Raw genomic sequence first — 24,233 nt, 5'->3', positions numbered from 1 at the left:
TGCTTGTTTGTGATGCAGGTGCAACTTGGGGGAGGGGAAGAGGGAGTAAACTCTCCCCACGTGACAGTCCAGATCAGGTGGTTGGTCAGCTTACGCGGACGAGCTATGATTGGCTGACTGTAATACGAACGACGCCACTAGAGGCGGGCCAAAGACCAGCGCAAGCGCAGGGCATTGCGAGTCTCGGGACCCCTGTGGAGAGACTATGGCGCTCAACAAGAATCACTCAGAGGGCGGCGGAGTGATCGTCAACAACACTGAGAGGTGAAAACACGGCGGAAGGATCCTGGTGGCTCGAAGTGGGGGTGTCGCACTCTGTGTGGTGGGCGGTGGGATATGGTGGGGAAGGAAATTGATGGAGCGCTGGGGGTGGGGGGGAAGGGGTGGTAACGGCCGGAGGCGGGGCTGGAGGGAGTGGGTGGGTCGTGGGGGAGGGCCGGGGTGCTGATCAGCTGGGGTGCTGGGTGGGGGTGGGGCAGGAGAATGGTGTCAGGGTTTGTTTGGGAAGATGAGTGAGGCCCTGGGATGATTTCTTGAACCCCTTCCAAACGAAGTCTTAAAAACGTAGTGGCTGTTTATTAGGCGTTTACGACGTCTTTACTGTGCTGCGTCTGTTCTACTTCAGATAATACACAATCGCCTGCCGCAGTAACTCTTTTACGGGTAGGGCAAGTGAGGCCTAGTGAGGATAAATAACATGACTTAGACCATAGTGCTGTGAGTAACAGATGGGAATTGAAGGAAGGTAACTTGGCCCCGAAGTCAGTAGGCTTAAAACAACTCCTGTACGGTTTTCTCGTATATTCCAGAACTTCTCAGGTTCCAAAAGAACGGCTGAGGCCCTCGAGATAGAACTAAATGTCTGTCAACTACTTAATCCAGTGACCCTTATTAAGGCTTGTCTCTTGCCTTGTTTTCTTGAATTCTCAACGGCCTCCGTCAGTTCCCAGAACAAAGGTCTCCCAACTTTAAGATTCCTTTTTCTCCACCCTTCCCTGAACTGCTGGACTTCTCTTGTTCCTTGTTCCTTGAAAATCGGACTCTCCTGACTTGCACTCTGCGGGCTTGAATTAACTTCTTGAGGGCCACGGGAGACATGATGGAGGTCAGAGCCACACCCAGTGTAGACAAGCGCCCGTCTTGGGACCTGTCACCTGGGGAGCTTGATGAGTAGTCGGAGGAGAAGGTGTGCAGTGACACAGCCAGGTTACGCTGACTTCCTGTGCATAGGTCTTGAGAAGGGGCCGGCCAGCACATGTTCCTGCTGACCATTTTAACCTGAGCTGCCCCCTGTACTTACTGCACCAAGAAAGAGTATTTGGGAAGGGAGGAGACAGAAGAATGAAACCATATGAACTCGGACGTTTTTATCCTGTAATCTGAGAAACCTTACATTGTTCTCTGGTGTACTCTGTCCAGTACCTTGTCTGAGCCAAGTACTCTGATGCCATTTAATGACTGTCCCCACCTCTACCAGTCTCTCTGGTTTTTGAGGAACGGTTTCATTCCTGTAGCCCAGGTTGGTTGAATTTGAGGCAATCCTCCTACCTCAGGCTTTTGAGGAGTTCAGGCCTGTGCTGCCACAAACCAGGGCTATTTAGTTTCAGTATTTGGGAGTGATACCATTTTTTGTTTGTTTGTTTTTCCGAGACAGTGTTTCTTTGTGTAATAGAGCCCTGGCTGGCCTGGACTCACTTTGTAGTCCAGGCTGGCCTTGAACTCACAGAGATTCACCTGCCTCTGCCTCCTGAGTGCTGGGATTAAAGGCATGTGCTACCATGCTGGGAATTTTTTGTCTCTTAAACTGAGTCTTACCTAGGTGGCATCTACCCTCCTGGGTCTTGGCACCTGGTTCATAGCTTGTTGCTACCAGTAGGGCTCAAAGCAATAGCTTCAGTCACACTTGTGAAACATGTGTCGGCAACGATTGAAATTTAATTATACACTCAGACTTTGGAATTTAGTAAACATGAGTTTTTAATTCACAAACCACTGATAGAGGTAAAGTTGTGAACTTGCCGGGAGGAGGTGGTAATAGGCCTTTAGGCCCAGCATTCAAGAGGCAGAGGCAGACAGATCTCTGTGAGCTCAAGGCCAGCCTGGTCTGCAGAGTGAGTTCCAGGACAGCTAGGGCAACATAGAGAAACCCTGTCTCAAAAAAAGAAAAAGAAAAAAAAGCTGTGACTCTTTCTAGAGAATTGAGTGCATGTGCAAGACACACACACCTACCTCAAGGGCTTTGTGTGCAGAAGTTTCTGCCAATCCAGCTAGAGAAGCTTGGATTAGGGGCTAGAGAGCTGGCTCAGCAGTTAGGAACACTTCCTGTTCTCCCAGAGAACCCAAGTTCAGGTCCCAGCATCCATATGGGACAGCTCAGAACCACCTGTAACTGCAGCTTCAGGGGATCCAATGCAAGTACAGAGTCATGTCTTTAACCAACCAGCCAGCCTGCCTGCCTGCCTGCCTGCCTGCCTGCCTGCCTTCCTTCCTTCCTTCCTTCCTTCATTGGTGCTAGGGTTGAACCTAGAGCCTGACCATACTAGATAATACTGAGCTATATCCCCAAGTCCCATTAGACTGTTTACATATTAGGTTTTGTTTTAAAGATGTATTTATTTATATGAGTACACAGTTGCTGTCTTCAGACACACCAGAAGAGGGCATCAGATCTCATTACAGATGGTTGTGAGCCGCCATGTGGTTGCTGGGATTTGAACTCAGGACCTCTGGAAGAGCAGTCAGTGCTCTTAACCACTGAGCCATCTCTCCAGCCCACATATTAGGTTTTTATTTGTTTGGTTTGAAGCTGTTTTTCTCTGTAGCTTTGGCTATCCTGGGACTCACTCCGTAGACCAGGCTGGCCTCAAACTCATAGACCCACCTGTCTGTGCCTCCTGAGTGCTGAGATTAAAGTTGGGCCACCACTGCCCAGCATAGATTAAGTTTTGCAAACACTAACAAAAGATCTCTGGCTGGGACTGAGTGGGTGGAGTGCTCTCATACATGCACACCCTAGGCTCCAGCCTTAGCACCTCAGGAAACCAGCATGGTGGTACAAGGCTATATTCCCGGCAGCTTGGGGGGTGGAGGCAGGAGGAACTTAGCAAGCTCAAGACCAGCCTGAGCTATGCAAAACCCTGATCCAGACACCCCCAGCCAGAACCCCACTCACAGGGCTCAGGAGCAAACTAAAGCCAAACCCAGGTGATCTAATCCAGCCAGGGAGGGGAAGGTGGTTGTCTCGCCTGGTCACATGGGGCTGTTGAAATCGCAGGTGGGAGAGTCGTAGACCTGGCTTGTTCCTCTTGATGGCTGTGTCGATGGTTTCATCACAGCTCCTGATGAGACACTGTTCTGAGTGACTGTCTCGACTAGAATAACTGATAGTGGCCCCTTTGTTTTTGTTTTGTTTTTTTCTTCACAGCATCTTAATGTCCTATGATCATGTGGAACTTACATTCAACGACATGAAGAATGTACCAGAGGCCTTCAAAGGGACCAAGAAAGGCACCGTCTACCTAACTCCATACCGGGTAAGTTGTATAGCAGGACAGTTGGGTTAGAGGCTCTGTGCTCTCAGAGGGTCATGTGTGTGTCTGCTTCAGTCTTGTGACACCAGTGGCCTCTGACTCCTGGGGACTGTTAGTGCCTTGCTTGGTCTGTTTCTCTGTCACACGATCCTGGATTCTAGAACTACGAGCCCTTTGTGCTGCTTTCCTGACCTGGGCCATGCAGATTCCACAAAAATCTCTTTGGGGTAGGTTACAGCTGCCGGGATGAGTTGCCTGGAGTAGCCTCATGCACAGTCAGAGAGATGAACGTGGTAAACAGGATGTCGTAGCAGGGCCCCAACCTCCAGGCTGGGCAGAGAGCCCAGCAGAGCCCTGCAGAGTGAGTGGTGCCGGGCTGCAGAATCGGCCTCATTTGAGAGTGAGCCCTATGGGCTCTGAGTAATGTAAGTGACTTAAGAAAGGGGCTGTGCTTGTGGCTTCCCCAGGTGAGCTGTGCAGATGGCTGGAAGAAGAACAGGTGCACATTTTCATGATGGCCCCTCTCACAATGCCCACCTCTGGGGCATTCACATCTTCCATTAGCTTGAGTGTCTGCTGGTTTGTACCCACAAAGTGGAAGGAGAGAACTGACCTCTGACCTCCATATGTGCACTGTGGCATGTGCACACCAACCCTCACAAATACAACATAAATGTGGCTGTCAGGCAAAGTGTGACCTACAGGAAGTCACAAGGATCCCTTCTCCTGGACCCTTAAAGCTGCTCCATTCTGTATGAGCACAGGCTCTGCCACCCCCAGCCTCCGTCAGCTCTGCCTGCACCTAGTGCGTAGCACAGGAGCCAGGCTCCTCCTGTGTGCCCCACACCTGCCAGCCTGTGTCGGGAGGGAAGCCAGTGCGGCGTCCTCACTCACTGGGACCTGCAGGTTCCTCGTGTGCACGCCTCAGTCTGCTGTCTCCAGGCTGCGCTTGGGAGGAGCCACGTGTCTGCCAGTGGGCTGCACTCCCTCCTCTGACGCCAGGAAGAGACCAAGCACACAGAGAGTGTCCGGGACTAGCGGCTGGGCTGCCTGTGCTCTGGCTCTGACGGCCTGGTCTCTGCTCCACACAGGTCATCTTTCTGTCCAAGGGCAAGGATGCCATGCGGTCCTTCATGATGCCCTTCTACCTGATGAAGGACTGTGAGGTCAAGCAGCCGGTGTTTGGTGCCAACTTCATTAAGGGGACAGTGAAAGCTGAAGCAGGAGGTAGGTGACAAGCTCAGCATCTCTGGCTGCCACCTGGAAATAGCTGTTTCAGATTCCTTGCCTAAGCCTTCTACTTCCTAGCTGAGAACTTTTTTTTAAGATTTATTTATTTACCATGTATATAGTGCTCTGCACTGCAGAGGTCATCAGATCCCATTACGGATGGCTGTGAGCCACCATGTGGTTGCTGGGAATTGAACTCTGAAGAGCAGTCAGTGCTCCTAACCACTGAGCCATCTCTCCAGCCCCTAGCTGTGAACTAACTTCTGATACCCAGGCTAATGGTTACCAAGAGCTGGGAAGTTCAGAAAGTGAGCCCAAGAGAGAAGTTAAAACTAAAGGTGCGGGTTGGGGACTTAGCCCAGTGGTAGAGCACTTGCCTAGCAAGCGCAAGGCCAAGCCTAAAGGTGCTTCTTTTTACCTAGGGAGGGCCCGGGTTTTAGGTTTGGAAGTTTTGTTCTATTCCTGGGAGGAGCCTTCCATGGGGCCTGGCCTTGTGGCGACTCCAGACTCCATAGGGTTCTGTGTGAGCCTCACTCTGGGCTACAGGGGCCAAGTTTTGTCTTGAGGCCCCTTACCAGGAGAGTTCTACCCCCGAACCTTGATGTCAGTTACCAGGAGAGCTGTCGTGTGCTTTGTCAGGTGGAGAGAGGCCTCCCCACCTCCCCCTCGCTCTTGGCTCTACAATCAACTCTATGGTCTTGGTGCTGGGAGTGGAGAAAGTCCTGCTGAGAGGATGAGACCCCCAAGCAGGAGCCCGGCCAGTCGGCAGCTCGGGGTGTTATGTGGGCTCTGGGGAGGAGCCCTCCAGACAGGCCTCACTGTTGACGATGAACAGGAGAGAACAAGCCATCTCTGCCCTGAACCTGTCTCCTTCTCACTCTGACCGTTTTGCCCTTCTCAGGTGGTTGGGAAGGCTCTGCCTCCTACAAGCTGACCTTCACAGCAGGGGGTGCCATTGAGTTTGGGCAGCGGATGCTCCAGGTGGCATCTCAAGGTATCCAAGCCCTTGAAAGCCAGGGCCAAGGACTCATCAAACATGGGTTTTTTGTTTGTCCTTTTATTTTGTATCATAAGCACCAGGAGGTAAATACCTGGACCCAGCTGACAGGACTGGGAAGTTTGGGGAAAGAAACCTGTAATTACCCTCTGTGGGCTTCCTCTGCCCAGAGCAGGCACGCAACATTCTGGCAGAATGTTTGGACTGAAAAACAAACAAAAAACCCAGCTACTAAACTACCATCCAGCCGCCATTGTAAATCACCCAGTGCTGGGCTCATTCTCATACTCCCTCCCCCCCAGCACAGCTCTCCCTCGCTTCCTCTGACGCCTGTCCTTGACCCCACCATGTTGCCCTTTGGCCTTTTTTTTCCACCCTCCCCTCACCACATGGTGACCTAGGCAGACCCCTTGGGGTGGGCAGTGGAATGGTGGTAGGGCACATCTGTGGGCACAGTCCTGGGGCCCATCAGTCCCTGGAGCAGGTGACACTCATGCCTCTCTCCCCTTGTACTTATAGCCTCCAGAGGTGAAGTCCCCAATGGAGCCTATGGGTACCCTTACATGCCCAGCGGGGCCTATGTCTTTCCCCCACCAGTCGCCAATGGAATGTACCCCTGCCCTCCTGGCTACCCCTATCCACCGCCCCCACCCGGTGAGTGTGTCCTCTGCTGCCCAGACTCAGCCTCCGCACCCACCCACTAACCATACCTTCAAGCTGCCGAGGGGAGATGTGCCTTTCATGCTTTAGGCCTAACAGACACTGGAGAGTTTAGAGGGCACTCCAAGGAACTAGATAGGACAGCCACTCCAGATGTAGCCTTATGAGGGACCCAAGTAGGCCGCTCACTGTCTCTGTCGCTCTCTTCCCAAGCAGAGTTCTACCCTGGGCCTCCTATGATGGACGGGGCCATGGGATATGTACAGCCCCCACCACCACCCTATCCTGGGCCCATGGAGCCTCCCGTCGTCAGCGGCCCCAGTGCCCCCCCTACTCCTGCAGGTGAGGCCCCCTCAGCTTCTAGCTGTCCTTCAGGGCCAGCCCTCTCTTCCCCAAGATCTTACAGAGAACTCCACACAATGGCTGGAGACTACTGACCCTCGAGTGACGAAGGGCCTGGGTTACAGACCACCCAAGGGCATCAACAAGCGGTAGCCTGGTGGTGAAGAGCTATATTCCAAGGGCTGGGTGTGGTTCAGTGAGCACTTGCCTGAATGGGGTGGCCTAGGTTCTATCCCAGGTGCCACAGAACACAAATCTGAAGGTACAATGAGATGAGGCCTCTGCAGCTCCTTGGCTTGTGGTGGCTTCTTGGCTTGTGGTGACCTTTTTGGACCCAGACGGTCACCCTCTGTGCCTCGGTGTTCTCATCTACAAATGATCCTAGGAACTCAGGTGAGGGTGAGGAGAGGCTTACTGCTTGTTGCCGTCTCCTGTGTGTTTGTGTTCACAGCTGAGGCCAAGGCTGCAGAAGCCGCTGCCAGCGCCTATTACAACCCGGGCAACCCACACAATGTCTACATGCCCACGGTGAGTTGGCAGGAGACCGCCTTCTCAGTCACGCAGGCTGGGAGCTGGTGTTGGAAGCGAGCACAGAGAGTCCTATGATGTCTCATGGGAGCTTTGTGCTTTTTTCTCTAGAGCCAGCCACCACCACCACCCTACTACCCTCCAGAAGACAAGAAGACCCAGTAGACCCTGCCCACCTCCTGCCTCTTACCTGAAGACCCCTTCCTGGGCCTCCCATGGAGCTGCATCTGGGATTCCAGGAGGCCAGGGAAGGCCCTGTTCTTCCCCAGGCCTAAGTATAAAGTTAGCAGGAGCTAGCCCTGATAGAAAGGTGGAACTCCTGGCCTCTGAGAGGGTCCCAGCTTCCCACCCTAGCTCAGCTCTCAGCGCTGTTCTACCCAGCCTCCCTTTAACCATCTCTGGAGCTCACAGGAGCACGGGGTAACCCCTTGTTCCTCATGATAGTGGACACACACACACACACACACACACACACACACACACAGAGGGACTCTCTGGCCACTCCTCTACTGCTGTCCAGCCCCTTGAGCCTGGTGACCATTGTTCTTCATCTCTTGGGCTCAGAAGACCAGCCTCGTCTCCCACAGGCCCTGCCCAGTCATGTTCACATTCCTTCCCCTTCCTTCCCCCCCCCCCCCCCCCCCCGCGTGTGCCTGGCCCTGGAAGGCCGCTGTCCCAGCAGACAGTCACACTCACCCGGCCTCGCTTGTTCTTTCTGTTGCTTCCAGGGATTTTACCTGGAGCTTCCAGTGGCTGGCATCAGAAGCAAAGCCACTGTGGCAGAGAGGAAGCCCCTCTGCCCCTCCGCCCCCCTGCCCCTCCATCCCTCCGCTGGTGTTTCTGGGGATTATTCACTCTCCTTTTCCCTTCACAAGGGCCTTCTCTGCAGGAGCGATAGAGAATGCATGTCTGCCCCATTGGGCCTTTTGGTCTGGGATTCCTCCAACCACATGACCTATACCCCAAGCCCGCCTCTCCATGCGCTTCGCCCCCTGGATGCACTAAGAGTTGCTCTCGTTTGTTCCTGGTCTGGATGCAAAACAAGGAGATGGTTATTTAAAGAGAATTCCTATTTATTTGACACAAAAAGTCCAGTTAATATATTAATGTGAAATAAACCCTGTTTGCACCTTGATTTGTTTGCTACAACTGTGAAATAGTAAAAAAAATGAAGTGACTGGATGCTCACTTGACTCCTGTGTGGTGACCAGGGTGAGGTGGCTGCTGGGGGCGGAGCTAGAAGCCAGCTTCCTCCTCACTGAGTCTTAAGAGTGTTCGTGTGGCTCTCAGTCTCCTTAACAGAGGCACCGCACCTGTCTGGGATGGTGCGTGTGCCACACACTGCCAGCGGGGGACAGGAGAGAGGCCTGTGTCCCATCTGCTGCTTCCAATCCCCTCCTGAGCAAGGCATGCCAGGACTAATGTGAGGGAGAGTTGCTGGGCTGGCTACCATGGTGTGTGCCTCCATGCTGCCTTACCTAAAGAAGACGACCTACCGTGGGAATAAAGCAAAGTCTTTAGCCGACCTGTACCCCGCACCCCGCTCGAAGTGAGCCAAAGAGCTGTGGGAGATTCCAGTGCCGCAGTGTCCTCTCCTGACCAAAATGCTCCCATGTGCAAAGGCTGCTCCAAGGCCTCGCCACCTCTTCTGCCACCACCCCCGGGGGCCTCAGGGCTAGTGAAGTACCCTGACCTGATGTCAGTGGTAGGGCTGGGCTTCATGTCCCTTCTCCCCATCCCTGGCTAACACAAAGCAGTTCTGTCCTTTCCTGGAATGTCACCTGTGGGGTGGAGCAGGCTGAGCAATTGGCTGAGGAACGCCTCTTGTTTCTAGCCTCTCCGGAGCCACCGCCCTGAGCCTGCCCCACCCTGACCCAGATCTGGTGCCCATTCAGAAAACCCTAGGGTGAGAACGCCACAGATCTCGGCTGGCTACTTTGGCCCAGGCATAGTTGAGGCAGGCAGCTGCCTTAGCCTGTCCAGGAGCTCTGGACTCTCCCCAGAGCCTCTGTGGGAGAGTAGGTGGGGCTTGCCGGCCCACTGGGTCCACTTTCTCCTGGCTGAGGAAGATCTGGCAGGGATCAAGGCTGAAGGGAGTTGCTGGGAACCTGGAGAAGGCCCCGCCAAGGCAGTGACACCCTAACCCTTCCATCCCTCCACCCTCCTCGGCAGAGTGTACCCTGGGGCTCTTTGCATCACCCTGCGGCTTCCTTGTTTCCACCCGGCAGCTGGGGGGTGGCGGAGTGAAGGGCAGAGCCAACCACCATGGCGACACACCTCTCCCACCCCCAGCGGCGCCCTCCACTCTTGCGCCAGGCCGTCAAGATAAGGCGCCGCAGGGTCAGAGACCTGCAGGATCCACCGCCCCAAGCCACCCCGGAGGTAGGAGTGACTACAGGAGGGGTGAAGAGCCAACCTGGGGTGCTCAGTAGTCTTGGGGCTTAGAGGTGAGAGGCGGGCTGTCTCTCCCCACCCACTTGCCCTCTATGGCCCTGGGCATACCCTTGTAGGTGGGCAGAGAGGTCCACCAAGTGTTCTCTGAGCCACGGTGGGCTTCTCTAGTCCCTTTCTCTTTGGTGGACCTGTACCTCAGGCCCTTCCTGTTCCTCTAGCTTTGAAGGTTCCAGCTCCATGAAACTATCTTTAATGACTGTAGGTTACCTAGGTTACTTAGGGACCCCCTCTGAGCCACCGGAGACCTGCCGGCTGTTTCCCCCAACTCGCCCACCTCTGCTACTAGGCCTCACTTCCGCTGCTGGGGTGAGGAGCGGGTGGCCGTCTGATAAGCACTGCTGTTTCCTCTGGGGAAGGAAGGGGGGGCAGGTGCTAGAGAGCCCACAGCTGGGTCAGCTGAACACCCATGGACCTCAGGCATGGCAGTACAGGGGATGAGCAAGATGGCCCAGGGGTTTGCCCTTCAGGGAGCCTCATGTTGGAACAGGTGAGGGACATCGGGGGCCCAGAGGCTGAGGTGCTGGGGTTCCACTATCTAAGGCATAGGCTTCCTGCCTGGCTGGAAAGGCCTCCAGGGACACGGTGTCTTTCCGCCTTGCTCCTAGGTCCAGGTTCAATCCCACCACTTCTCCCCGGAGGAGGTAAGGGGAGGGGTTGGGAGAGTGTGGGGATGTGGGAAGCAGCTCTACAGCCTCTCTGGGGGAGGCCCCTCAGCCCCAGAGTCTGAGGATGCAGCAGCCCGGTAGAGATCACACTGGGTCTCAACCTCATCTGCCACTTTGTCCCTTTCTCTGGGCCTGAGGTGAGGGTCTTGGGGAGGACTGCTGGGTAATGATGACCCTGCTATGTCTCAGCGGGACCTGCTGTATGAGGAAGCCCTCTATACCATCCTGCACCGCCTGGGTCAGCCAGAGCCCAACCATGTGAAGGAGGCCTCGGAACTGCTGTGCTATCTGCAGGAGGTAAACCCAGCCTCTACCCTCCCGCCAGGCTCAGCCCTCCCTTCCCACCATCTTGTGTCCCAAGCCTCCCACACCTCTGCCCCTGCAGGCTTTCCAGGTGCAGCCCGAGGAGCACCAGCAGATGCTACAGCGTGTCAGGGAGCTTGAGGTAAACTGCCCCCCCTCCAGTCGTCCTGGGCAAGGAAGGAGCACGGTCCTCTCAGGAACTCAGGCAAGCCCTCCTCCCATCCCTACAGAAGCCAATATTTTGTCTGAAGGCAACAGTGAAACAGGCCAAGGGCATTCTGGGCAAGGATGTCAGCGGTGAGTGGTTAAGGTGCCCCAGATGACCTCTCCTCTCATAGTCCGGCCTTGAAGTCTTCTCCAGAGTTCTTCCAAAGATCCCCCCAGCTGCTAACCTCCTGCACTTAGCTGCTGAGTTTCGGGGGACCTTATTCTGGCTGTCTCAGGAGGAGGCTGGGCCCCACTGAGGCTCATGGGATCCCAAGGGAAGCTGGCTAACTCTCTGGAGTCTCGTCTCTCACTCCTTCCTAGGGTTCAGCGACCCCTATTGCCTGCTGGGCATCGAGCAGAAGGTTGGTGTGCCGGAGGGCAGCCCTGTGTCCCGGCGTCGGCAGAAGGCCGTGGTGAGGCACACCATCCCTGAAGAGGAGACCCATCGCACCCAAGTCAAGACCCAGACACTTAATCCCGTCTGGGACGAGACCTTTATCTTGTACGTGGCCCTGTCCCAGCCACCCTCTATAAGGTTTCTCTAGATAATTGGATCATTGATCTTTCTGGATCAAGAGACACAGACACGGCTTAGTCCTTAGTTCTCAGGAGGAGCCGGAGGGAGACTCATCCTCGTAGGACGGACCCGTGACGTAAATGTCAAACACATACCTGCCCGATGTAGTGACACATACCTGTAACCCTAGCACTCAAGGGTAAGGCAGAAAGATGGCAAGTTCAAGACTAACCTAGGCTATGTGGCAAGACCCTGCCACGTCACTAAGTACGCTCTATAGTACTGAAGGAGGCAGAGTTGGCTGCTCCGGGTGAGTGGTGGCCAGGCGACACCGCAGCCCTTCCTTGAAAAAGGTAGAGTAGTTTAGGCATTTAGGAAGGAGGAGCCATGCTAGCTGATTTTTAAATCACAGCACTTGGGAGGGAGAGGTAAGTAGATCTCTGTGAGTTCAAGGCCAGCCTTGTCTACATAGTTGAGTCCCAGATGAGCCAAGGCTACATAGTGAGATCCTGCTCCCATGAGAAAAAAATAAAAAGGGAGGAAAAAGCCAGCCGGGCACTGGTGTCACACACCTTTCACCTCAGCACTCAGGAGGCAGGGGCAGGAGGACAGGTCGAGAGGCTAGCCTGGTCTACAGAGCGAGTTCCAGGACAGCCAGGGCTACTCAGAGAAACCGCGTCTGGAAAAACCAAACCAAACCAAACAAACAAACAAACAAAAAAAGAAAACAAAAGGGAGGGAGGAAGTAGGCAGGAAGGGGCTACAACTTCATAGTGGGTGATATTGGGGATGGTCTGGTCTGGTCTGACATGGATGTGCACCGGGTAACCTACCCTGCGAAGGTTCTTAAGCATACATGTTCTTTTTTCCCTAAAGGGAGTTTGAGGATATAACTAACGCAAGCTTTCACCTGGACATGTGGTGAGTGGCAGGCCTGACCCTGGGGAGGAGGGACCAAACTTGTGAGGTCACAGGCCCCTTCTCTGCCCCCTTGCTAAAACCTCTGGCCTCCAGGGACCTGGACACTGTGGAGTCTGTCAGGCACAAGCTCGGGGAGCTCACAGACCTGCATGGGCTCAGGAGGTGAGTGTGGCAGACTCATAGGGAGGAAGGTCCCCCCCCCCCCGCCCTTCCATGTGCACCCCGGTTTCTGGAAGGCAGGCTCTGCCCTTGCGTGCCCAGGTGGCCGAACCCTCACCAAATCTGCCTGAAAACAGGATCTTTAAAGAAGCTCGGAAGGATAAAGGCCAGGACGACTTTCTGGGGAATGTGATGCTAAGATTGCAGGTGAGAGCCAGGGGGGAGGGGCCAGGACAGAGGCAAAGACAGGAGCTGACCCAACCCAAGCTGGGTGCTGCCCTGACTGCTGACCTGTCTCTGCCTCAGCTCTGCACATCCTGATGCGCATCACCTCATGTCTCGCTTGTTCAGGACCTGCGCTGCCGAGAGGATCAGTGGTTCCCGCTAGAGCCCTGCACAGAGACCTACCCAGACCGCGGCCAGTGTCACCTGCAGTTCCAATTCATTCACAAGCGGGTAGGTCCAGAGCCTGGGCTAGTGGCTCCATCATCCTTGATTGGTGGCCTTCCTGGGTTGGGGAGAACTGGCTGTACCTGGCATAGGGCTTCACCAATAGCCTGCTGACCTCCTTACAGAGAGCCACGGTGGCCAGCCGCTCCCAGCCCAGCTACACTGTACACTTTCACCTACTGCAGCAGCTGGTGTCCCATGAAGTCACACAGCACCAGGTATGGCTGTCTTTCCGAGCCGGGTACCACCAGGGCCACTTGTCAGGTCCTGAGACGCATCTACTATTTCTCTTAGGCCGGCGGTACCTCCTGGGACGCATCGCTGAGTCCCCAGGCCGTCACCATCCTCTTTCTCCACGCCACCCAGAAGGACCTGTCAGACTTCCACCAGTCCATGGCGTGAGTACACTAACCCCGCTCAGAATCCCGAGGAGACCTCTGTGCCCTGCCCCGCCCACCTCCAGGCTGGCGGCTCAAAGCACGACTCTCCAGAGTGTGCTCTGGGGTCCAAGCTGTGTTTTCTTTTTTTTAAGTTTGGAGTCCATTAACACACTTTCAAATCTGGAGATTTTGTGCACAACTGATTCTAGCTGTCCTATGCATGCACTAGGAGTGCTGGAATTGCGTGTCCAACAGAGAAGGGTACTGTGTCCTTCTTTTCAGAGCAAATCCCCAGACCCCCAGGTCACTCACTGACCTTGTCTCTATCTCTCAAGTCCTTGCCTCTGCTGCACTCCATTTCCCAAAGCCATAGGCTCCGGGCAGCAAATAGTTGACACCCATCAGTCGATACTAAATGACTTGGCGGTACACGTCTGTAATCAATCCAGCCTTCTAAAGGCTGAGGCAGGAGAATTACAGCAAGTATGAGGCCATCCTGGGCTACACAGTGAAACTGTCTCAAAGAAGAAAACAACTCTAGAAGTGACAAGTCTGTCGAGGGCCATCATGTCCCCTGGACTATGTCAGCTTCTGGGAATGCCAAGAAGGGCCGCTCAGGAATGACTGGCATGCCGGTCTGTGTGGTGTAGGCAAGAGAAGTCCCAGCTGGGTGCTGGGCGGGAGGAGGAAGAGCAGAATGCCACCCAGGGCCTGGCTGTGGGTCGGTCATAGATCGAGAAACTGGTGGAGAAAGGAGAGTGATTGTGTATCTTCTGGACTCAGGCACATAGGTGTCCTGAGGCGAGTGAAATGTCATCCAGTAACAGGCCAGCTTCCCTTTCGGGATCCAGGCATTTCATGCGAGTAGTATCTGTCCCAGGAGACACCTCCACCTATCCCTGGTTGGTCCCTGCTTTCACTGTAACCTCACTTAGCCAATCACCCCTGTCAGGTCTCCCGTTACACACCTAAGGGAACTTCTGGCTGAGGATTGCCCTGTGCACGAGACTTGAGTCTCTAAATCTGACTTTTCAAAAGAAACAAGAGACCCCGAAGTTTTCTCCGGGCATGATGGCTCACTCCTGTAGTCTGAGCACTTGGGAGGTAGAGGCAGGAGGATCAGGAGTTCAAGGTCATCATCTAGTGAGTTAGTGATTTCACTCAGTAAAGTGCTTTGGTGAAAACATTAGAATCTGAGTTCAGTCCCCAGTACCCCGGCAGGCTGTGGCTTGGCGTGCCTGAAATCCCAGCCCGGGGTTTGGGCTGGGGTGGTGGTGGCAGAGATAGGAGCCTAGGGGAATTGGAGAACTTCAGGACTGATTGAGGAAGACCTTTGACCTCTGGCCTTCACACATATGCACACATTTATATGCACGCCTTCACGTACATGTGTGGGAACATTCACAAACGCCCTGAAAATTTTTTAAGAATCATTTTATGGGGTTAGGGATTTAGCTCAGTGGTAGAGCGCTTGCCTAGGAAGCGCAAGGACCTGGGTTCGGTCCCCAGCTCTGAAAAAAAGAAAAAAGAAAAAAAAATATATAAATGTAAAAAAGACTTAAAAAGGGATTGGGGATTTAGCTCAGTGGTAGAGCGCTTGCCTAGCAAGCTCAAGGCCCTGGGTTCAGTCCCCAGCTCCGAAAAAAAAGAACCCCCCCCCCCAAAAAAAAAGAATCATTTTATTTGTGCATCTGTGTCTGTGTGATCATATAACACATGTGTGCAGGTTCCTCACCAGCCGGAAGAGGGTGCTGGATCCTCTGTAGCCTTAGCTGCACTTGGTTACGAGCCCCTTGATGTGGTCGCTGGGAACCAAACTTCGGGGAGAGCAGCAGTGCTCTTAACTGTTGGGCCATCTCTCCAGCCCCAATTGGTGCAAGCACTCTTACCCGAGGAGTCTTACTAGCCCCAAAAATGACTTTTTTTTTTTTTCAGTTTTGGTTTTGCTTTTGTTGATGTTCCAGACGAGGTCTCTGTATGTAGCCCTGGCTGGTCTAGAACATGCTATGTAGACCAGGCTGACTTCTGGTTCTTTTTTTTTTTTTTTTCGGAGCTGGGGACCGAACCCAGGGCCTTGCGCTTCCTAGGTAAGCGCTCTACCACTGAGCTAAATCCCCAGCCCCCAGGCTGACTTCTAAGGCAAAGAAATCTACCTGCCTGTGCCTCCCAAGTTGGAGAATTAAAGGCGTGCTTCGTGCTTCACCCTTCACTGGGAAGGGTTTATCCATACAAAGCACAATTTGAGAGTCCAGTAAGGCCGGTTTGGTGGTGCAAATCTGTAATCCCAGTACCTGGAGAGCACAGGCAGGCAGATCTCTGTGAGTTTAAGGACACAAAGTGAATTCCAGGACAGCCAGAGACATGTAGAGAGACCCTGTCTCAAAAAACAACAAACAAACAAACAAAAACAGCCAGGCAACTTGAAAAGCATCTGCAGAAATTAAGAGACCCCGTGAGTCTCACTGGCCTTCAGCTTCAACTGGCTAATCAGGCAGGAAGTTGTTCCCACCGAGGTCTTCCTGTCTCTGCAGGCAGTGGTTGGCCTACAGCCGCCTCTACCAGAGCCTGGAGTTCCCTAGCAGCTGCCTCCTGCACCCCATCACCAGCATAGAGTACCAGTGGATCCAGGGCCGACTCAAAGCGGAACAGGTGACTAGTGTAAGCTGGGTAGGCAGGGCTCTGGGGTGACGTGGCCCTGTAACATCTTCCTGGCTTTGCAGCGGGAGGAGTTGGCCACCTCCTTCACATCCCTGTTGGCCTATGGCCTCTCCCTCATCCGGAAGTTCCGCTCCGTCTTTCCCCTGTCTGTCTCTGACTCCCCGTCCAGGCTGCAGTCCCTCCTCAGGTCAGTGGCTACCCTGAGTGGCTAACAAAAGTTCTGAGTGTGCAGGGGTGGCACCTGCAGGGAGGGATCAAGAAGGCCAGTTGGGTAGGAGTAGGGTTGCAGACCCCTGGACGGAGCCCTCTGTCTTCCAGAGTCTTGGTCCAGATGTGCAAGATGAAGGCCTTTGGAGAACTGTGCCCAGACAGTGCCCCACTGCCCCAGCTGGTTTCCGAAGCCCTGCGGGTAGGCGTCTCCTCTGGGGTGGGGGTAGAGGCATGTACCTTAGCCCAGTCACCCATCCTTCTCCCTGCCCGTCTTCCAACAGATGGGCACAGTTGAATGGTTTCACCTGATGCAGCAACACCACCAGCCGATGGTACAGGTAGATGCTGAAGCAGGGGGTTGGACGTGGGTAGGTAGTGTCTGTCCCTGGAACCCTGCTCAAACGCCTCTATCCTTCCCAGGGCATCTTGGAGGCTGGCAAGGCCTTGCTGAGCCTGGTACAGGACGTTATGGGTGATCTGTACCAGTGCCGTCGCACATGGAACAAGATTTTTCACAAGTGAGCAATTATGGGCCTGGAACTGATGGGCCTGTGGGACCCTGGTGGGTGCCATTGTCACACATGCTGCCTTTCTTCCAGTGTCCTCAAGATAGACCTGTTCACCATGGCCTTCCTGGAGCTGCAATGGCTGGTGAGACCCTCTGCCATCTCTAGGTAGCGTCCCTCCGCCCAGCTCCAGAGCCCTGCCCAACGAGCTATCCCTCACAGGTGGCCAAGAGGGTACAGGACCACACGGCGGCGGTCGGCGACCTTGTTTCTCCAGATGTTGGAGAGAGTCTGTTTCAGCTCTATGTCAGCCTGAGGGAGTTCTGCCAGCTGGGCCCCTCAGACAGGTGAGCAACAAGTGGCCTTGAAGGTGGACTCAGGCACTCAGGTGGGAAAAGGTTGACTAACAAGGGCCTCAGCCCGGGGCCAGCCTGCACCTTCCACAGGCTAAGCCTCTGTTCTCCCCAGCCATGAAGTCCTGGCCCTGGATGGTTTCCACCGCTGGTTTCAGTCAGCCATCCCTTCCTGGCTGCAGAGGACCTATAGCGTTGCCCTGGAGCGGGTGCAGCGAGCCGTACAGATGGACTCGGTACAGGCGGGGGCCCTAGGTTTGGGAGAGTATGGTTGGGTTCCCTTCTGGGACCTCCTGGCTGGTAGAAGTCTATAATGTCTCTGATCATCTCATCTGGGTATTGGTCAGGTCAGCTGGGTGCACAGTATGGTCTCCTGGTATCCTCAGGCTCAGTAGGGCTTCCCTGAGCCTAGGGTGTCCTATAGGGTGAGGCACAGTGGCCTGCGCCTTGCTTCTGCCCTCCCTGGAGCCTCTACTCAGCTCTGTGTTTGATTGTGGTAGCACGGACTTTGACCTGCCTGCTCCGAGCCTTCTTTTCTTTCTTTTTTTTTTTTTTTTTTTCCTTTTTCTTTTTTTCGGAGCTGGGGACCGAACCCAGGGCCTTGCGCTTCCTAGGCAAGCGCTCTACCGCTGAGCTAAATCCCCAACCCCCGAGCCTTCTTTTCTAAGCATTTCCCTTTCCCCAGCTGGTACCCCTGGGTGAACTGACCAAGCATAGCACTTCTGCTGTGGATCTGTCTACCTGCTTTGCCCAAATTAGCCACACTGCCCGGCAGCTGGACTGGCCAGACCCAGAGGAGGCCTTCATGATCACGGTCAAGTTCGTGGAGGTACAACATCCCTCCCTTCCATCGGGAGGGCCTCCCTCCTGCCCTACCTGCTTCCTCCCAGACTCTCAAACTACTAGCTACTACCAACATAGCTTGTGCCCTGAATTTAAAGTTCCTGAGACTCCTCTACTCACTCATTCTGAAAGCCCGGCCCATCGGTCCATCCGCTGTCCTCCCTCCTGCCCTAGGACACCTGCCGGCTGGCCCTGGTCTACTGCAGCCTTATAAAGGCCCGGGCCCGAGAGCTGTCTGCGGTTCAGAAGGACCAGAGCCAGGCAGCTGACATGGTAAGAGCCGGCGGCTGAGGGGCTGGCCAGGGTAAGGGTGGATCTGCTTGTCTTGGTGCTTGCGGTTCTGAAGCCTGCCTCTCTCTGTGCCCATGACTGTCCCCAGCTGTGCGTGGTGGTAAATAATGTGGAGCGACTACGGTTGATCATCGACAAGCTGCCCACCCAACTGGCATGGGAGGCATTGGAGCAGCGGGTCGGGGCTGTGCTGGAGCAGGGGCAGCTGCAGAACACGCTACACACTCAGCTGCAGGGCGCCTTGGCCGGGCTGGGCCACGAGATCCGTACCGGTGTCCGTACTCTGGCAGAGCAGGTAAGGTCTGATTCCCCGGGGACTGTTCCTCAGCAGGACCTGAGCTGATGTCTCTCCCAAGAGCCTGAACTCAAGCCTGAAGCCAACTCTCTGGGTTCCCCTGACTCATTCCATCTCCTGTGGTCTCCCTGCCTTGTGTCCCAGTTGGAAGTGGGCATTGCCACACACATCCAGAAGCTCATCGATGCCAAGGGGTCGATTCTGCCTGAGGATGTGAGTAACTGTCCTGTTGGTTGACCTTCACCTCTAGGCCAACTCTGTGTCTGGGGTTGATAGGAGTCCGGGTAGACAGGAGTTGAAGGCTCTGAGGTGGTGAGAGATCAGTCCCTCAACCTTGAGCCGCGTGCGATGTCGCCGGGCTTCCGCAGCATCCTCATTCATGGTGTGGGCTCCCCTAGCAGTGATAGAGGGTGTGGGAGGCCCAGCTCGGTTTTGTAACCCAGCAGGTCCAGGAACCCGCCCTTTACAACGCCCATCATCTCTGCTGCCCTGCTGAGATGCCAGCCTGCTGACCCCCACTCCTCACGTGTCACTGTGCTCCTGATTGCTTAGGGGGGAAGTTGTCCTCTAATTCATCGAACACCAAGGGAACACTTTTCAGTTCCAAACACTGACTCAAGCATTGCTCCTAAGTCGGTGTGACCAAAAGTCCTGTTTCCCTAGGGCTGCTGCTCTGAGGAAATACAAGATAGCCAAGTGCCGAAATAACTGTGACGATGAACACGCGTGCAGTCTTGTGCACGCTTGTATACACGCTTACGTAGCGCACTGGATAATAAGGGCTAAAGGGAAAATAAAGCAGAGAAGGGGCTGGGCTGGGGAACGTCAGTGTTGTAGGGTTTGATAGTGGTCAGGGAAAGCCTTATCCCGAGTGTGACAGCTGAGTCACCACCCACAGGAAGCAGGAAAAGGATCTGTGCCAGCGCCTGCAGGGAGAACGCGCTGGTGGGATGGGAAGAGGTCCTGGGGAGGCTTGTGTGGAGCAGGCTGAGGTGCAGTCAGAGCAGACAGACAGGGCAAGAGGATAGGAAGACGGGAGGCAGAGAGCAACCAGGGCAGATGCTCTTCTAACGAGCACACAAACGCTAGCTTTGTTCCGTTACCAGGGGAAGGGGACAACCGGGTGAGGTCAGGACTGAAATAGAGCTGAGGAGTCTTACGTCCTTCCTGCTCTCTCTCAAAGGCCATTCTGCCCCTGATGAAATTCCTGGAGGTGAAGCTTTGTTACATGAACACCAACCTGGTCCAGGAGAACTTCAGCAGGTATCCAGCAGCACCTGGTCTGCACCACCCTCAGCCCCCAGGTCTCCAAGGCCTCAGTGCTCACGAGTCAGCAGCATGCTGGGGGTCCCTTTGGTGACTTCCTTGGAGGATGGAACCAGCTTCAGGGACAGAAGGTCACTGCTTTCCTTAAAGGTCCTTTTTATTCTGAGCACAGTGAGCCTTTCCTGCATCCCTCCAGGCCTCGGCCCATCTTGAGGGCCCCTGACTGCTTCTCCTTCCTCTTCGTGATCCAGGCCCACAGTCCAGGGTGGGGGCTGGGGCGGAGCCTGGGGGAGGCTTCTGGTTGGGATGTTGACACTGTAGGCTCTGGGTACCTGGGTTCAGGCTCCAGCTTCTTACTTAATTCCTCTTTAGCGGCTTCAAGGTGAGGAGTGGATGGGCCACATGAGGAGCTGAGAGCAGGGCTGTGCTGGCCCAGAGCCTCACCTGTCCCCGTGTGAAAGCCTTGTTGGGCAGCCAGATCTCCCTCCTAGAGTTCTGCCCATCTACTGAACAGAAAGCGGGGCTCCTGGAGTTGGGCTCCTTCATTTTTTATCACGCCATTTATTGAACATTGGTTGGTTGGTTCTGTTCTGTTTCCCCCACATAAGCAGAAGGAACTTACTTTCCTAGATAGCTTCGCTCAGAAACCTAGATCTAGAGCAGTACCTGGAGCACAGTGGCCACTTATATTGGTCTAGTTCTTCTCCCCTCGCTCTGATGGTTTGCTGGTGTCCTGTGGTCCCACTGCCATTGAGAGGCACCTTGGATGGAATTGTGACTCCCTTGGCCTGGCCCCCTTTACTCTCTGGAAAGCAACCTTTCCTTTGAACACCACCTGCCAGCTCTAACTCAGGGGAGGGAGGGTGAACCTGGGTTCCTGAGGCCTCCCCTTTCTGAAGAACATCTTTGTTTCCTCCCGTCCCTCTGTCCTGTGTCTGCCTCCCGTCTGCCTCCGGCCAGCCTCCTGACTCTACTGTGGACCCACACACTTACCGTGCTGGTGGAGGCGGCGGCTTCCCATCGTAACTCGTCACTGGCTTCTAGCAGGCTGAAGGTCGCCCTCCAGGTAATTGTACCAGCCGTGAGAATAGCCACCCTAGGGTGTGTGCCTGTCTTGTGTCACCTCTCCTCTCTTCCCCAGAACCTGGAGATCTGCTTCCATGCTGAGGGCTGTGGTCTACCACCAGAGGCCCTGCACACAGACACCTTCCTGGTAAGAGCACTCTTCCTGAGCAGTGCCGGGAATGAGCATTGGGATGAACAAGGCGGGACCTTGCTAGGGTCTTTTGATGAAGCCCCTAGTCCTGAGGCCAGGGCAGCGGGCCTACTTTGTGTATTCACCTGTACCCAGACTAGTTCCGTAATTCACGAAACCAAGCGCACTGAAAAAAGTTGGGTCTCTTATCCAGAATTATTACAGATCTTGTAATTGTGGCAAAAAAAAAAAAATAGATAATCTGAATGTGGTGTCCTTCAAAGCACAGGGTCCCTGCATGCCCACATTAGGGAGATTAGACTTCCAAAGCAGAGCATCTGGTGCCTCTGCCTCGGGGTCTTCCGGTGCACCCCCCTAATCCCATGGCTCCAGCACTGCCTATGGCAGAGCCACACTTTACCCTCTCTGAGTGCCTGACTGCAGCATGGGCATAGGGTGGCATGAAGATATGTCATTCCAGGCTCTGCAGAGCGACCTGGAGCTGCAGGCAGCCTCCAGCCGGGAGCTCATCCAGAAGTACTTCCGTAGCCGGATCCAACAGCAGGTGAGAAGCCCCCCCTGTCCCTGACCCACTGAGGGTCACAGTGGGCCTGGCTCCACTCCCTCTCCGGCTGATCCCTAATGCACGATCCCGTGCCAGGCGGAAACCACTTCTGAGAGGCTGGGTGCAGTCACGGTCAAGGCGTCCTATCGAGCCTCTGAGCAGAAGCTGCACGTGGAGCTGCTCAGTGCCTCCAGCCTGCTGCCCCTTGACTCCAATGGTGAGTAGAGGCTGCCCAGAGCCTCTCCCCACTGCCCCTAGAGGTTCAGCAGGAGCTTTGAGCACATATCTTCCAGCTCTCAGGATGGAGCCACCCTATTGCTTTGGGAGGCGGGAGGGGGAACACAGTGATGGCTGGAATTCGGTCAGCAACCCTGCCCTGGGCCCCTCGCTAGGTTCCAGTGACCCCTTTGTTCAGCTGACACTGGAACCCAGACATGAATTCCCTGAGCTGGCTCCCCGGGAGACCCAGAAGCACAAGAAGGAACTTCACCCGCTCTTTGATGAGACCTTTGAATTGTGAGTAGGACCCGACCCTTCCCTCAGTCTCTCCTGTCCCTCCCTGGTTACCCTGTGCTATAAGGAGCCCCTGAGATGGGCTTTAAGGACCCCTGGGATGAGACTTTGCTTCCCTGGGGGGAGGGGTGGGTTTCCATATGTTGAAGCCAGAGGCATCCAGGGAAGGATGCTGTATCCAAGATGCCTGGGTGCCTGTTCTTTGTTGAAAATGGGCCTGAGGCCACAAGACCCCTTGTAAATGCCCGGGATCAGAGTGGGTGCTACACCATGTGGTAGAGATCCAGCCGCCATATGCCTCTTCTCAGCAAGGGGTTACTCTACATGTTGGAGGGGGCAAGGTTGATGGCATATTTAGGTAAGGCTGTCAACTAACTCCCTGCCAGCCTGGTGCCTGCTGAGCCGTGCCAAAAAGACGGGGCGTGCCTCCTGCTCACTGTGCTGGACCACGACAGGCTGGGAGCTGATGACCTGGAGGGAGAGGCCTTCTTACCGCTCTGCAGGGTACCTGGACTGACAGGCTGTGTGGAGCCTGGCGAAGCACCTCAGATGCGCCTGCCTCTCACATACCCTGCACCCAATGGTAGGCCCGAGTCCCAGGGCTGGGCTCTCTGGCAGGGTGTCCAGGGAGAAGCCTTCTAGGGAGAAGGAAGCTATTACAACAAGCACTGTGGCTCGTGTTGCTGAGAATTTCAGCCAAGCTCTGCTCTAATGGAGAGACCAGTGAGATTTAAGCTCTGGCAGTGTTTTGACTTCTCCTGTGGGGAGACCCATTAGTTTCCCTGTGACGAGGGAGGAGTCTAGACCTCTGTGCTGGGAACATAGTGCAGAATCCGGTGACAGAAAGGCTCCTGTACCTCTGCCTGCATCGTGAGACGCCCCGAGTACCTGAGGGCCCGGTGTGGTGGCAGACCCCTGTAGGCCCAGCACTGTCAGTACAGGGTAACCAGGTGGCGGATCTCTGTCAGTCTGAGACCCAGTGAGGACCCCATCTCATACAGAAACCCCAGTAGGTACCTCCCATTCTCACAACTCTCTAGTGAGGTGTAGTCTCCCTCACTGGCAGGTTGTGTAGAGCCTGCCTCTCACACACCCTGCACCCCGTGGTCGGCCCGAGTCTGGGTGAGTCTGAAGAGATGGCCTTTTACAGTGAGCAGGCTGGGTGAGACATGAAGTTAGCTGTGTAGCCCTAGTCTCTCATAGAAAGCAGGCAGCCAAGGGACTGCCCAGGGCCCATGGTGTTTCCAACCCTTTGTTGTCGAGATAAATGTTGTGAATTTTGCTGGCTTATACCCACCAGCTTCTTCAAGGTTGGCACAAGAATGGGACAGTACTCTTTTTTAACCCAGAGTCTGACCCTCAAACCGTTCTCTCCACAGGGGATCCGATTTTACGGCTGCTGGAGAGCCGGAAGGGTGATCGCGAGGCCCAGGCCTTTGTGAAGCTGAGGAGGCAGCGGGCCAAGCAGGCCTCCCAGCATGCCCCCGCAACAGAGCCATAGCAGCGGAAGCAAAGCCAGAGTCCTGAAAGTTTGGGGTTTTCCTTGCCGCAGGGAAGCCCTTCATCCTGGTGTAACATAGGCAGAACCAGTAGGTGGAGGGCCCAGAGTTCTCGACAGAACAGCCCTTGGTGATGGAGCACCATGACCAGGCTTTATCCTTTCTTGTGCCACGGCTGTGTTCTCTGCCGTATTCTAGTTCAGAGGAACATCTCTCTGCTCCTCCCCCTGCCCCAGAAAAGCTGCCTTGGTAGGTTAGCAGAGTGTCTAGGGCCATCTGCCTTCTAGAACTGCCAGTTCCAGAGACTGGGGTGGGGCCAGACTACTAGGACCAGAGCTGTGGGCACAAACTTCAGAGGACTCTGTCAAAGCCGCCCTGGTGCAGGGAGGGGGTGGCCATTACTGAGGGAAGTGGGAAAAAAGAGACTCTGGCTCTGAGGTGAGAGCTGGCAGGAAGGAGGGCAGGCACAGATGGAGAGCCACACACAGGAGAGTTTGGCTGTCTACAGAAGAGCCTTCCTCCCTCAGATAACACCTGCCACCTAGAAATGTTCTCAGTGAAAATAAAAATAAAACATTGTCCACTGCCCTCGGAAAATCTATAGTTGGCCTACAGCAGGCCCAGGTGCTGTGTCCCTCCTCAGTACGCATCACAGCTCTGTCTGTCCCTGGGGGCATGGGTACTACATGGAGGTGA

General features: G+C 54.9%; 2 protein-coding genes across 7 annotated transcripts; both read left to right on the top strand.

The window, feature by feature from the left end:
* The first annotated feature begins 10 nt into the window (after positions 1-10).
* Wbp2 (WW domain binding protein 2) lies at positions 11-8,469 on the top strand. 4 transcript variants are annotated; one of them, XM_039085162.2, is made up of 8 exons: positions 11-264; positions 3,425-3,533; positions 4,622-4,757; positions 5,662-5,754; positions 6,277-6,411; positions 6,631-6,759; positions 7,211-7,287; positions 7,399-8,469. In XM_039085162.2, the coding sequence occupies exons 1-8, from the start codon at positions 206-208 to the stop codon at positions 7,450-7,452; spliced, it is 792 nt and encodes a 263-aa protein (XP_038941090.1). In that variant the 5' UTR covers positions 11-205; the 3' UTR covers positions 7,453-8,469.
* An 898-nt stretch (positions 8,470-9,367) lies between these two features.
* Unc13d (unc-13 homolog D) lies at positions 9,368-24,125 on the top strand. Of its 3 annotated transcripts, none has more exons than NM_138844.2 (32): positions 9,368-9,669; positions 10,347-10,382; positions 10,596-10,703; positions 10,792-10,851; positions 10,940-11,006; positions 11,238-11,418; positions 12,310-12,354; positions 12,448-12,516; positions 12,651-12,720; positions 12,865-12,969; positions 13,089-13,181; positions 13,258-13,361; positions 15,875-15,992; positions 16,064-16,188; positions 16,320-16,410; positions 16,493-16,549; positions 16,632-16,729; positions 16,811-16,862; positions 16,940-17,064; positions 17,186-17,306; positions 17,756-17,899; positions 18,088-18,186; positions 18,293-18,499; positions 18,644-18,712; positions 19,683-19,762; positions 20,726-20,831; positions 20,907-20,978; positions 21,442-21,525; positions 21,622-21,742; positions 21,918-22,041; positions 22,425-22,621; positions 23,418-24,125. In NM_138844.2, exons 1-32 carry the CDS (start codon positions 9,553-9,555, stop codon positions 23,537-23,539), a joined length of 3,267 nt encoding a protein of 1,088 aa, NP_620199.2. In that variant the 5' UTR covers positions 9,368-9,552; the 3' UTR covers positions 23,540-24,125. The 3 variants fall into 3 exon arrangements, with proteins under 3 accessions (NP_620199.2, XP_038941087.1, XP_006247764.1); XM_039085159.2 differs by having other exon boundaries at positions 9,659-9,734; XM_006247702.4 differs by lacking the exon at positions 9,368-9,669 and adding an exon at positions 10,077-10,228.
* Positions 24,126-24,233: the final 108 nt, after the last annotated feature.

The sequence above is a fragment of the Rattus norvegicus genome, chromosome 10 (assembly GCF_036323735.1).
Source record: "Rattus norvegicus strain BN/NHsdMcwi chromosome 10, GRCr8, whole genome shotgun sequence".
In the NCBI taxonomy this organism is placed as follows: Eukaryota; Metazoa; Chordata; class Mammalia; order Rodentia; family Muridae; genus Rattus; species Rattus norvegicus.
Note: the sequence above shows the minus strand (reverse complement) of the source record. Positions and strands in the feature narration are given on the sequence as shown.